Consider the following 13,009-nt stretch of genomic DNA (forward strand, 5'->3'; position numbering starts at 1 on the left):
CTGTGTATTAGTTGACAAATTAAAAATAAGAAGAGATGGCTCCCTATCCTCCATGTTGGTCTGGCGCTTGCGAAGATCCAGAGTGTTGTGCTCGTGGTATTATTTCCATTCTCATTTTCATTTCATTTTTTTTTTAACAATAACATGTTATTACTATTTCTAAATAAAGAATTTTCCAGGAAAGAAGTGTAGGTGGCCAGAACTAGTTGGAAAAAGTGGGGAAATTGCAAAAATGACGATTGAAAGAGAAAATCCAAATGTGTTAGCGATTGTCCTTCGAGCAAGAGACGGGCGTATTGACAACTTTTGCTGCAACAGAGTCTTTGTGGGTATAGATACCAATGGAAATGTTTTAATAACTCCTCAGATTGGTTGATCTTTTAAAAAAAAACAATATTTATTTTTCTATGTTTTACCATTATGAGTAATAAAAATAATCATCAATAACACATCACGCCATTTACTATGCAATTTGTTTTAATTTTTTGGTGAACTTAAAATTTTCATTTATAAAGAAAACGATTTACAGTGTATAAATATTTACTAGACAAGTCTATTTTTAATTACTAAATATTTAACGTGTAGATACATATGTAATTAATATGATTATAAATTACTAAAATATATGGTCTCAATATTATTAATTTTTTTTTGGGTCAACCACACAATAAATTAGAAAAAAACTCCTAGATTGGGTTTCCATACTGGAGGGAAAAAATTTACAAAAAATAATTTCCAAAGCTAAAGTTCTTGAAGATCGAGCAACCCTCAAATTTGACGCACGCGGGATCTTGGTTGGGGCGAAGGATGGATAGTAATATTTGAGCAAGATGAAATCATCAAATTGATTGGAAAATGCCGGCTACTTTTTAGGGGTCTGCACCACCGCGACTAACTCTGCACAATCTATCTCAAAACATTGACTATCAGCTCCTCCAACAAGAATAGACTCCATAGCCCAAATTAAATCTTGAAGCTCTAAGTGAAGTGGGGAAGGACAACGTCGAACGGTCCTTGCTCCTAACAACACCGTCTTATCCTTGCTATTACCACACCACCAGCCTAGACCCACTAAAGCATCCAAAATTTTCGAAGAATCGTCAATCTCACAATGTGGGAAAAGATCACGGGGTTCCAAGGGAGCGAAAAGATCCGAAGACTCTGCTGAATAGGACTGCGCCTCTTCCCATAGAATCTTGTCACAAAGAGCGTTATTAATAATATCTACAGGCTACGCTCTCGTACTCTCAAAAACTTTTTTATTCCAGTCCTTCCAAAGCACCCATAAAATCTAAGGTAGCAGGTGTTGTATATCTGAAGCATCCGATGGAGATGAACCCCCCCTGGAAAATAAAATCTAAGTTTGAATACACTTAATCATAAGGGAAACAATCTGTGATCTTCGAGACCGGAGACAAATCCCAAATCATGTGCGAGCGTGAACAATCAAAAAATGCATGATTAATTATCTCTCCCTACATCACATATTTTACACTTGGTATCACACCGTACACCCCGATGAGCTAACCGGTCCATCACGGGTAAAGCTCTTGAAGCAATTTTTCAGAAAAGTGTTGAGCTTTCAGTGGAACCTTAAGCTTCCAAGCTTGGGCTTTGAGAGTCGTACAGGTCGGCCCAACCTCTAATTTATCAATTAACTCTAGTGCTAACTGATAGCCCGACTTGACAGAGTATTTTCCGGATTTGGTATAATGCCAGACCAGATGATCCGGTCTATAAGATTTACTTGGCGCCAAACTCATAATATTCTGAATATCCACCGGATCCATAAACTCTTCCAGTATAGGCAAATGAAAATTAAATTTACCCTCCCAGCATTTTTTAAAAAAAATTTCAAAAGTCTGTCAGTTTAATGGTGACAGATTTGTTTGTATAAGACAGATTTTTTTACACAACATGTTTATTTTTGCATGACAAATATTTTGTGACACTATTAGTTTGGACGACATATTTTGTTAACGATAGTTACGAAAAATTTATAGTTACTGGCAGATTTATTTTTCACTATATACATATTTATAAAGTCACCATGAACTTTCATAATATATGGCAAGCTTGATATAATATCTGACAAATTTATTTTTACAGTTATTTCATATTTATATTTTGCATTAACAATCTATCGTAACACATTTGTTTTAGGTTAGTGAAGATTTATTTAAATTTAACCAAAAATCTAAAAACGTTTTTTTTAAATTACAAAAGTAACCAATATGATGACTAATTAATAATATGGGTAAAAGAGTTACAGAAATTATGGTTAAATAATTGCCAATAATATAGTCAAAAATTAATTTTGACAAATCATAAAGGTAGATTGTTATGTTACGTGGTCAAATAAGAAATAGTTGATTTCTTTCTTTTTCTTAAATACTTTTCTGTAATGACTCAACGATCTTTTTGGTATATGGTTTTATATGTAAACAATTGGATTCAAAAATTCAAAACTGAAGGAAATCAAAACAATTATTCATTCTTGATCGTATGCAGACTACATTTATTTGTTAGCATATCTAAAAACATAAAAATTGGATATATATAACGTGAACATCATTAGAGAGTAAATCAAGTTGTGTATTCGTTGACAAATTAAAAATAAGAAGAGATGGCTCCCTATCCTCCATGTTGGTCTGGCGCTTGCGAAGATCCAGAGTATTGTGCTCGTGGTATTATTTCCATTCTCATTTTCATTTCATTTTTTTTTTAACAATAACATGTTATTACTATTTCTAAATAAAGCATTTTCCACTAAAGAAGTGTAGGTGGCCAGAACTAGTTGGAAAAAGTGGGGAAATTGCGAAAATGACGATTGAAAGAGAAAATCCAAATGTGTTAGCGATTGTCCTTCGAGCAAGAGATGGGCGTATTGACAACTTTTGCTGCAACAGTCTTTGTGGGTATAATACCAATGGAAATGTTTTAATAACTCCTCAGATTGGTTGATCTTTTAAAAAGAAAAACAATATATATTTTTCTATGTTTTACCATTATGAGTAATAAAAATAATCATCAATAACACATCACGCCATTTACTATGCAGTTTGTTTTAATTTTTTGGTGAACTTAAATTTTTCATTTATAAAGAAAACGATTTACAGTGTATAAATATTTACTAGACAAGTCTATTTTTAATTACTAAATATTTAACGTGTAGATACATATGTAAATTAATATGATTATAAATTACTAAAATATATGGTCTCAATATTTTTTTTTTTTTTTTGGTCAACCACACAATAAATTAGAAAAGAACTCCTAGAATGGGTTCTCAAACCGGAGAGAAAAAGTTTACAAAAGATAATTTCCAAAGCTAAAGTACTTGAAGACCGAGCAACCCTCAAATTTGACGCACGCGAGATCTTGGTCGGGGCGAAGGATGGATAGTAATATTTGAGCAAGATGAAGTCATCAAATTGATTGGAAAATATCGGCCACTTTTCAGGAGTCTGCACCATCGCGACTAACTCTGCACAATACATCTCAAAACATTGACAATCAGCTCTCCAACAAAAATAGACTCCATAGCCCAAATCAAACCTTGAAGCTCTGAGTGAAGTGGGGAAGGACAACGTCGAACGCTCCTTGCTCCTAACAACACCGTCTTATCCTCGCTATTACCACACCACCTACCTAGACCCACTAAAGCATCCAAATTTTTTGAAGAACCATCAATATAACACGGGGTTCCAAGGGGGCAAAAAGATCCGAAGACTCTGCTGAATAGTACTGCGCCTTTTCCCATAGAATCTTATCACAAAGAGCGTGATTAATAATATCTACAGGCTACGCTCCCGTACCCTCAACAACTTTTTTATTCTGGTCCTTCCAAAGCACCCATAAAATCCAAGGTTGCAGGTGTTGTATATCCGAAGCATCCGATGGAGATGAACCCCCACGAAAATAAAATCTATGTTTCAATACACTGAATCATAAGGGAAACCATATGTGATCGTCGAGACCGGAGACAAATCCCAAATCATGGGCGAACGTGAACACTCAAAAAGTGCATGATTAATTATCTCAATCCCTACATCACATCTTTTACACTGGGTATCACACCGTACACCCCGATGAGCTAACCCATCACGGGTAAAGCTCCTGAAGCAATTTTCCAGAAAAATTGTCGAACTTTCAGTGGAACCTTAAGCTTCCAAGCTTGGGATTTGAGAGCCGTAAAGGTCGGCCCAACCTCAAATTCATCAATTATCTCTAGTGCTAACCAATAGCCCGACTTGACAGAGTATTTTCTTTGTTTGGTATAATGCCAGACCAGACGATCCGGTCTATAAGATTTACTTGGCGGCAAAATCAGAATATACTGAATATCCTCTGGATGAATAAACTCTTCCAGTATTGCAAATGAAAATAAAATTTACCCTCCCAGCATTTTAAAAAAAAAAATTCAAAATATTTTCAAAAGTCTGTCAGATTAGTGGTGTAACATCCAGCTATTGGGGATTTTGGGGATAGGTGTCGATCGACACCAGCTATTTTTGGTTCTACCAGATCATTTTAAATCGTCGAATTGGTGTGGTTTGGTTTAAGGGGAATTCCAAACCGGGATATATATGTGAGATGTCGACCTAAAGTGTTTTGGGGAAGTTGTTTTGTCTCCGTTAGAGAGAAAAGAGAGAAGAGAGAGTGTTCTTGAGAGATTGTGGTGGTTCTTGGTTTGGATTGAGAGATCTGTTGCTGTGGAGTGAAGATCTTGTGCTAGGAATGATATCTTGTGTTTTTGTTGGGTTTTAAGCCTTGTTCTTGCATAATCTTGTTGCATAATCATGTCATTCTAGGTTGTTTTAGGAGCATTTGCATCTAGTTGTTATTCTTTCAGGTTCTTGGAGTGATCCCTACACATTTGGAGCATTTGGGTCTGTTTTATTGCAAAGAGGAGTAGTTGCCGAAAGGTGAGAGTGCGAAGGCACAAGCGGCCATCCCACGCGGCCAAGAGCTCCCCGATCGAAGCCACGCGACCACACCACCCGGCCAAAGTTCAATCGATGGTGTTTAGATGACTAAAGTGCGAAGGCACACGCGGGCACCACACGCGGCCAAGCCATGGCCGATGGTGTTTAGACGACCAAGGCACGAGAAGACACGCGGCCACACCACCCGGCCAAAGCTCAACCGATGGAGTTCAAGTGCTGAAGGCGCGAAGACACACGCGGCCAGGCGACGGGGCCAAACCTAGACCGGTCGAGCACACACGGCCGCAGCACTCGGCCGAACCATGGCCGATGGAGTTCACACTAATCCTGTTTTATTGTTGACCCGGGTTTGACCCAGTTTGTTTTGGGTTGACCTAGGTTCTTTTCTCCTTTACTATAAATACTCTAAACCTATTAAGGAGATATATCTCTTATCTTATCTTTTGTTTAGCAGCCACCTAGGGTTCTTAAGCTTTTCCATACTTGGTTTTGTTGAATCTTTGGTGGATTTCCAGTTTTAATAGCAATTTGGCTTTCTAATCTCTTAATCTACAAGCTTTTATTATGATTTCACAAAGACAAATCTCTTTCCTTTGTGTGATCATGATGATTAGTGAGTAGATCTCTTAAGAACTTTGGGCTTGGTAGATTAGGGAGATAGATGGTTGATCTTTGATGTCTAGGGTTTATTTTATGCATTTCCTATCTTGATTAGTGATAATATTGCTAGATAGCCTTGATCAAGCTTAAATCTAGACTTTAGGATTTCCATGCCCACAAGGTGTTTGATGAAATTCCTGAACCATACTTTTCAAGAGCTTTGCATTCCTAGCCAATGGAAATTGATGATTAGGGTGCTTAGTGGTATTTGAACTTATTCTTACTGCATGTTTGTCTTGTGATTACCTTTGGAAAGTGTTGATTATCACTTGATTAGCATAGGATCTCTATCATGGAAATGAATTGATTTGCATTAGTGTTCTAGCCATAGGATTGTTCTTGATTGTTACTTAGACATCTAGGATTGATTAGCTATCTCCGAAGTCAATTACCTTGCCCAAGGTTCTCTTGTTAATTCTTGATTTCCAGTATATTTGCTATTTGAGTTTGTTTGCCTTGAGTTTGCATTGTCTTGTTTACTTTATTTGAGTGACTTTGATTAGATAAGTAGTGGCATAAGAACATTTTACTTGATTAAGAATAGATTAAGCCTTTTGTGCATTCTTGGTGTGTTGATTGATTGCAAATTGTGGATTGATAAATAATTGATACTGAAAGTTACTACATCAGTGTGATCTTGCAAATGGAAAATAAATCAAGCTCAATTGGTTTAAGGGAAAGGTTGTTTATAAAGTGGTTGGATAATGGTGTTTTTGGGTGGTTAACTCTCAAACAAAGAGGAATGCTAGACAGTCATGAAATCTATCTAGGACCAAGAATAATTTGGGCATACAAAGCTTAGCTCTTGATGTTCTACCCACCTAAAAGCTTTTCTACCCCTTATTCTTCTTTTTATCTTTCTTTTAAACCCAAAAACTCAACCTTATTCAACTCAACCCTTTTTCTTCTTTACTTTTGGCCTTATTCCTTTATTTTTTTTATATTGAATCTCTAAGGCTATTCTTGCTTTAAACACTAGCTCATTTTCTTTCTTATTCATTCTATGCTATACTCCCAATCTTGTTTCATTTTTATTTACTCTTTTCAATTTGATTCTAGGAGACTATAGCAATACTTTCTATCCCTTTTCTTTGAGACTTAGAGCTTAATATTAACTTAACCTTAGAGATTTTTCTTTTCCTTTGACCAAGTAAACCTTTATTTCCCTTCTTATTCTCTCTTGTTCCCAAACTTGAACCCAAATCAACATTCTAACCATCTATTTCTTTCAAAACCAGTCTTATTAGCTAGCTATAAAGATTCCAAGCCTAGCTAAAACAAGAGCCAGTTCTTTGTCATTCTCAATACTCTCAAGATTTCACAACCTATAGCATTATCAAGAAGAGGCCTCACTCAACAAATCAATACAAGGCTTGAAAGAAAAGGCTGGGGTTCAAAGGTGTGGCAAGAGATTGGGTTAAACAAAATAGAGTGGCAAATAGAGATAGTTAACCCAAATGAAAGTTCCATGAGCAAGCATTCGTAGTCCATATGCAAGATAATTTTAAGATCAAATTAAAGCCCAAATAATATAGAGATGTAACAATTATCAAGCAAGCTTTACACTAGATGAAAATGCTTTCAAGTGACACAATGCTTTTAGGCCTAGATTCTTCATTTTTTCCCAAGGATTAATCAAGCACCAATGAACTATAAATGAGGGCTTTGGGTTCAATCCTAAGACTCAACCTTTACAAGGCAATTTCATCATCATCCCCAATGCAAATGCATACTAAATGCTTCTAGACTCAATCTTAAAGACAAGAATGAATATGCAAAGCTAAATGCATTTTTTTTTTTTTTTTTTTTTCAAATTTTTTTGATTTTTCTCAAAACATAGCTATTAACAAATGCATGACACTAAGAAGAATGAAAGTCAAAATAAAACACAATGTTAGATGGTTAGTCACTCTCCCAAACTTAATTCACACAGTCCCTGTGTGAGAAAAGTCCAAGAGAGATACTAACAAAGAGGAAAATAAATAAAGAAAAAGACTCTATGTACAAGGTCTTGGAATGTACCTCTAGTCCATGGAGAAATCAAGAGAGTAGGAGGAGTTTCTAGTACATGGTGTTGGAGACCTCTCTGCTCTTCTCTTCCTCCTTTGTCTCCTCTCATATTCTGAAGCTCTAGGTGGTTCATAGAAACCAAGGGCAGTGCTAGGTTCACCATGGAATGAGTGCCTTTCTAATTCATCCTCAACTTCATCTTCTTGTTCTTCTCTTGAGTCCACAACAACTTCAGGGTTTGGATTGGAGGTACTTGCAATGGCTAGTTTTTCTTCCACATTCTTCAATCTTTTGTGCAAACTTTTCATTCCCTTAACCAACTTCTTGATGTTTTTCCCTTGCCAGTTAGCCAAACGCTGGAGAAGATGGATGTGGCTGTGTGCTGCTCTAAGAGATTTGTTTGTAGTAGCCTCTTCAAAGGGTTGGAAGGCATACCTAGCACTGCCATAGGCTGGACTAGGAGGAGCTTCTTGTTGATCATCCTCAGCTTGACTTCTCTCCTTGTTTGAAGTTGTTATTGGAATCACTGGCCCATCATCCTTAAAGGAGTAGAGGAAGTCATCTTGTATTTGGCAGCATATTCCAAACATGGCATAGAGAGATGTGACATCCTTTTGAGGGAGCAAGAGCCTCTTCTTCCTAAAGCTTGAGAAAATGTACCCATAGTAGACATAGAACCCCTTCTCAGTTTGGCCATCCAAATAAGTTGTCTTCTTGAGGTAGACTGGATCAAGCCTTGCAATATCATGGTCAAACTCTCCTAGCTGAACCCCCTTTGCTTGTAAGATGGGGGTGACAAGACCACCCATACTTAGAATTGGTGTCTTATCACTTGTTGTCCAAACCCAACTTTGGTAATGGAGCAATTGATGGAGGAAGACAGCAGCAACACATGTGTTTTCGGCATTAGAAAATGGTTGGTTCCCTCCTTCATAGGTTCTTATGAAAGGTTGCAGCCCTGCTAGAAGACAACCAAGTTCATTTGCCTGAACACCTCCAGCCTCTCTTCTTGCAAAAAGAGTGTGAGAGAGAACCTTGTGAGCATATCTCACTGTAGGACTATGAATGCTTGCTCATGGAACTTTCATTTGGGTTAACTATCTCTATTTGCCACTCTATTTTGTTTAACCCAATCTCTTGCCACACCTTTGAACCCCAGCCTTTTCTTTCAAGCCTTGTATTGATTTGTTGAGTGAGGCCTCTTCTTGATAATGCTATAGGTTGTGAAATCTTGAGAGTATTGAGAATGACAAAGAACTGGCTCTTGTTTTAGCTAGGCTTGGAATCTTTATAGCTAGCTAATAGGAGTGGTTTTGAAAGAAATAGATGGTTAGAATGTTGATTTGGGTTCAAGTTTGGGAACAAGAGAGAATAAGAAGGGAAATAAAGGTTTTACTTGGTCAAAGGAAAAGAAAAATCTCTAAGGTTAAGTTAATATTAAGCTCTAAGTCTCAAAGAAAAGGGATAGAAAGTATTGCTATAGTTTCCTAGAATCAAATTGAAAAGAGTAAATAAAAATGAAACAAGATTGGGAGTATAGCATAGAATGAATAAGAAAGAAAATGAGCTAGTATTTAAAGCAAGAATAGCCTTAGAGATTCAATATAAAAAAAAATAAAGGAATAAGGCCAAAAGTAAAGAAGAAAAAGGGTTGAGTTGAATAAGGTTGAGTTTTTGGGTTTAAAAGAAAGATAAGAAAGAAGAATAAGGGGTAGAAAAGCTTTTAGGTGGGTAGAACATCAAGAGCTAAGCTTTGTATGCCCAAATTATTCTTGGTCTTAGATAGATTTCATGACTGTCTAGCATTCCTCTTTGTTTGAGAGTTAACCACCCAAAAACACCATTATCCAACCACTTTATAAACAACCTTTCCCTTAAACCAATTGAGCTTGATTTATTTTCCATTTGCAAGATCACACTGATGTAGTAACTTTCAATATCAATTATTTATCAATCCACAATTTGCAATCAATCAACACACCAAGAATGCACAAAAGGCTTAATCTATTCTTAATCAAGTAAAAGGTTCTTATGCCACTACTTATCTAATCAAAGTCACTCAAATAAAGTAAACAAGACAATGCAAACTCAAGGCAAACAAACTCAAATAGCAAATATACTGGAAATCAAGAATTAACAAGAGAACCTTGGGCAAGGTAATTGACTTGGGAGATAGCTAATCAATCCTAGATGTCTAAGTAACAATCAAGAATAATCCTATGGCTAGAACACTAATGCAAATCAATTCATTTCCATGATAGAGATCCTATGCTAATCAAGTGATAATCAACAATTTCCAAAGGTAATCACAAGACAAACATGCAGTAAGAATAAGTTCAAATACCACTAAGCACCCTAATCATCAATTTCCATTGGCTAGGAATGCAAAGCTCTTGAAAAGTATGGTTCAGGAATTTCATCAAACACCTTGTGGGCATGGAAATCCTAAAGTCTAGATTTAAGCTTGATCAAGGCTATCTAGCAATATTATCACTAATCAAGATAGGAAATGCATAAAATAAACCCTAGACATCAAAGATCAACCATCTATCTCCCTAATCTACCAAGCCCAAAGTTCTTAAGAGATCTACTCACTAATCATCATGATCACACAAAGGAAAGAGATTTGTCTTTGTGAAATCATAATAAAAGCTTGTAGATTAAGAGATTAGAAAGCCAAATTGCTATTAAAACTGGAAATCCACCAAAGATTCAACAAAACCAAGTATGGAAAAGCTTAAGAACCCTACGTGGCTGCTAAACAAAAGATAAGATAAGAGATATATCTCCTTAATAGGTTTAGAGTATTTATAGTAAAGGAGAAAAGAACCTAGGTCAACCCAAAACAAACTGGGTCAAACCCGGGTCAACAATAAAACAGGATTAGTGTGAACTCCATCGGCCATGGTTCGGCCGAGTGCTGCGGCCGCGTGTGCTCGACCGGTCTAGGTTTGGCCGCGTCGCCTGGCCGCGTGTGTCTTCGCGCCTTCAGCACTTGAACTCCATCGGTTGAGCTTTGGCCGGGTGGTGTGGCCGCGTGTCTTCTCGCGCCTTGGTCGTCTAAACACCATCGGCCATGGCTTGGCCGCATGTGGTGCCCGCGTGTGCCTTCGCACTTTAGTCATCTAAACACCATCGGTTGAACTTTGGCCGGGTGGTGTGGTCGCGTGGCTTCGATCGGGGAGCTCTTGGCCGCGTGGGATGGCCGCTTGTGCCTTCGCACTCTCACCTTTCGGCAACTACTCCTCTTTGCAATAAAACAGACCCAAATGCTCCAAATGTGTAGGGATCACTCCAAGAACCTGAAAGAATAACAACTAGATGCAAATGCTCCTAAAACAACCTAGAATGACATAATTATGCAACAAGATTATGCAAGAACAAGGCTTAAAACCCAACAAAAACACAAGATATCAACTCCCCCAAACTTATCTCTTGCTGGTCCTCAAGCAAGAACCAAACAAAAAGTGAGAGAGAGAGGTTTAAAAATGGGATTCAGAACCTAAAGGCATAAGATAAAGGATTCAAACCAAAGTCCTTAGATGCAGTTCAATGGTGCTAAGATCAATCAAAGTCCTTACAAATATTTTTCTAGGCTTAACACAATGCATCACTCTAGTTCATCTTCTATCTATTGGCAAAGACTTGCAATCCTATTGAACATCTCTCTCACACTCTTTTTGCAAGAGTACTAAGTCAAACTTTAACAAAATTTATTTAAATTTAGTTAATTTTAATTATATTTTTTCGGGTACCCGGTAGTTCGGGTACTAATTGGGTTCTGAAAATTGTAACCCAAACCGACCCGAACCCGGTACTACCCGAACCGAACCGAACCCAAACATACTAAAATACCCGAATGGGTTCTATTTTCCATTACCCATTAACCCGAACCCGAACGGGTAATACCCGAATCCAAACGGGTAACCCGAATGCCCAGCCCTATCGCAAACGAGCACGCCGCAGACCCTCAAACCAGAGAGCGAGAGCTTCTGTGAGAAAACTGAGCGACTCAAACACTTTTCCTAATGTTTTTACATTTTAATTCATAACTTTTTCTCATTTCTTTAGATTTCTATCCTGTATTCTTTCTACTCTACTCTACCATTTACTATAATGCAATTTTCATTCTTATTTGTTGTTTTGTTTCTTGTTATTATGTTCGAGTAGTGTAGTAAAGTTTCTAGGGATGGGATAGATGATTTTGTGTTCTTGATCGGTTAGGATGTCTTAGTTTGATTGTATGTGATTGATAGATTTCTTTCTAGGTTGGTGTTCTTAATGATGTCAACAGACCGAGAGGTTGAGATTAGATCTAAGGTGTTTTACCACCGAGAGGTGTAGATGAGATGCTTGAATCAACCAATGCTAGAGGTTTACTCACTTAGCCTAAGAGATTAGATGAGTAAGAGGTTTACTGACAATAATGAATCGGATTTTAATGCCTGCTTGGTCATGTTTCTCCAACGAGAGTTGGGTAGGGAAGTGATTCAAGGTTGATTGTTTCTAGTGCGAGAGTGTGGTAACAAGATTTAGAGATTCATTGTCTAGGAAATATTTGTTTGAGGCATGTAAGGCATTTGTATTGGTCAAGAATGCTTAGGATTCGATTACCCCATCCTTAGAAGCTTTCGTATTTTAATTGCTTGCATTTTCCTTCATCAATCGATCACTTATCCGATCAGGTACACGATAACCTGCATCGAGTAATACCTCGAGTTGTTCATATCTCATTTGCATACTCGATCACCCCACCCGATCATGTACTCGAATGCTTGCATCAAGTGCTTAGGTCGTGTGATTTCTTGTTTATATTATTTTCTTTTATTATTTTAGGATTGTTAGAACAAAACTCTATTTGCTTGGCTTGACTTGTACTGTTCTGATCATATTCTTCCTGCTAGTGAAAAACAACCATTTGGATTGATAACCCTTTGTACTACAACTGCATAGGGAATTGATACCCTGGGTGAATCATTGAGGAGACAATGAACAATCAAAATGGTCCACTAGCTCCTCAAGCACAGACCAACATAGGAGCAGGGGATGCTCCATCTACTCACACTTAATGGAATGGCATTGTGCCACCTGCTGTGCAGAACAACAATTTTGAGATCAAGAGTAGTCTCATCCAGATGATACAGAGTAATAAGTTTAATGGATTGCCAATGGAGGACCCATTGGATCATTTGGATGAATTTGATAGGCTCTGTAGCCTAACCAAGATAAATGGAGTTAGTGAGGATGGCTTCAAACTCAGGCTTTTCCCATTCTCTTTGGGAGACAAAGCACACATATGGGAGAAATCACTCCCCAAGGAGTCCATCACCACTTGAGAAGCGTGCAAGAAGTCATTCCTGGCCAAATTCTTCTCCAACTCCAGAACCGCA

The 13,009-nt window shown here is 37.5% G+C and overlaps 1 protein-coding gene across 1 annotated transcript; it reads left to right on the forward strand.

Annotated features, from left to right (window-relative positions):
- LOC147938576 (Serine protease inhibitor, potato inhibitor I-type family protein) lies at positions 1 to 471 on the forward strand. Its single transcript, XM_087464187.1, has 2 exons — positions 1 to 96; positions 180 to 471. Exons 1-2 carry the CDS (start codon positions 36 to 38, stop codon positions 374 to 376), a joined length of 258 nt encoding a protein of 85 aa, XP_087320313.1. The 5' UTR covers positions 1 to 35; the 3' UTR covers positions 377 to 471.
- Positions 472 to 13,009: the final 12,538 nt, after the last annotated feature.

Source organism: Camelina sativa, chromosome 9 (genome assembly GCF_030686135.1).
Source record: "Camelina sativa cultivar CO46 ecotype springtype chromosome 9, ASM3068613v1".
Taxonomy (NCBI): domain Eukaryota; kingdom Viridiplantae; phylum Streptophyta; class Magnoliopsida; order Brassicales; family Brassicaceae; genus Camelina; species Camelina sativa.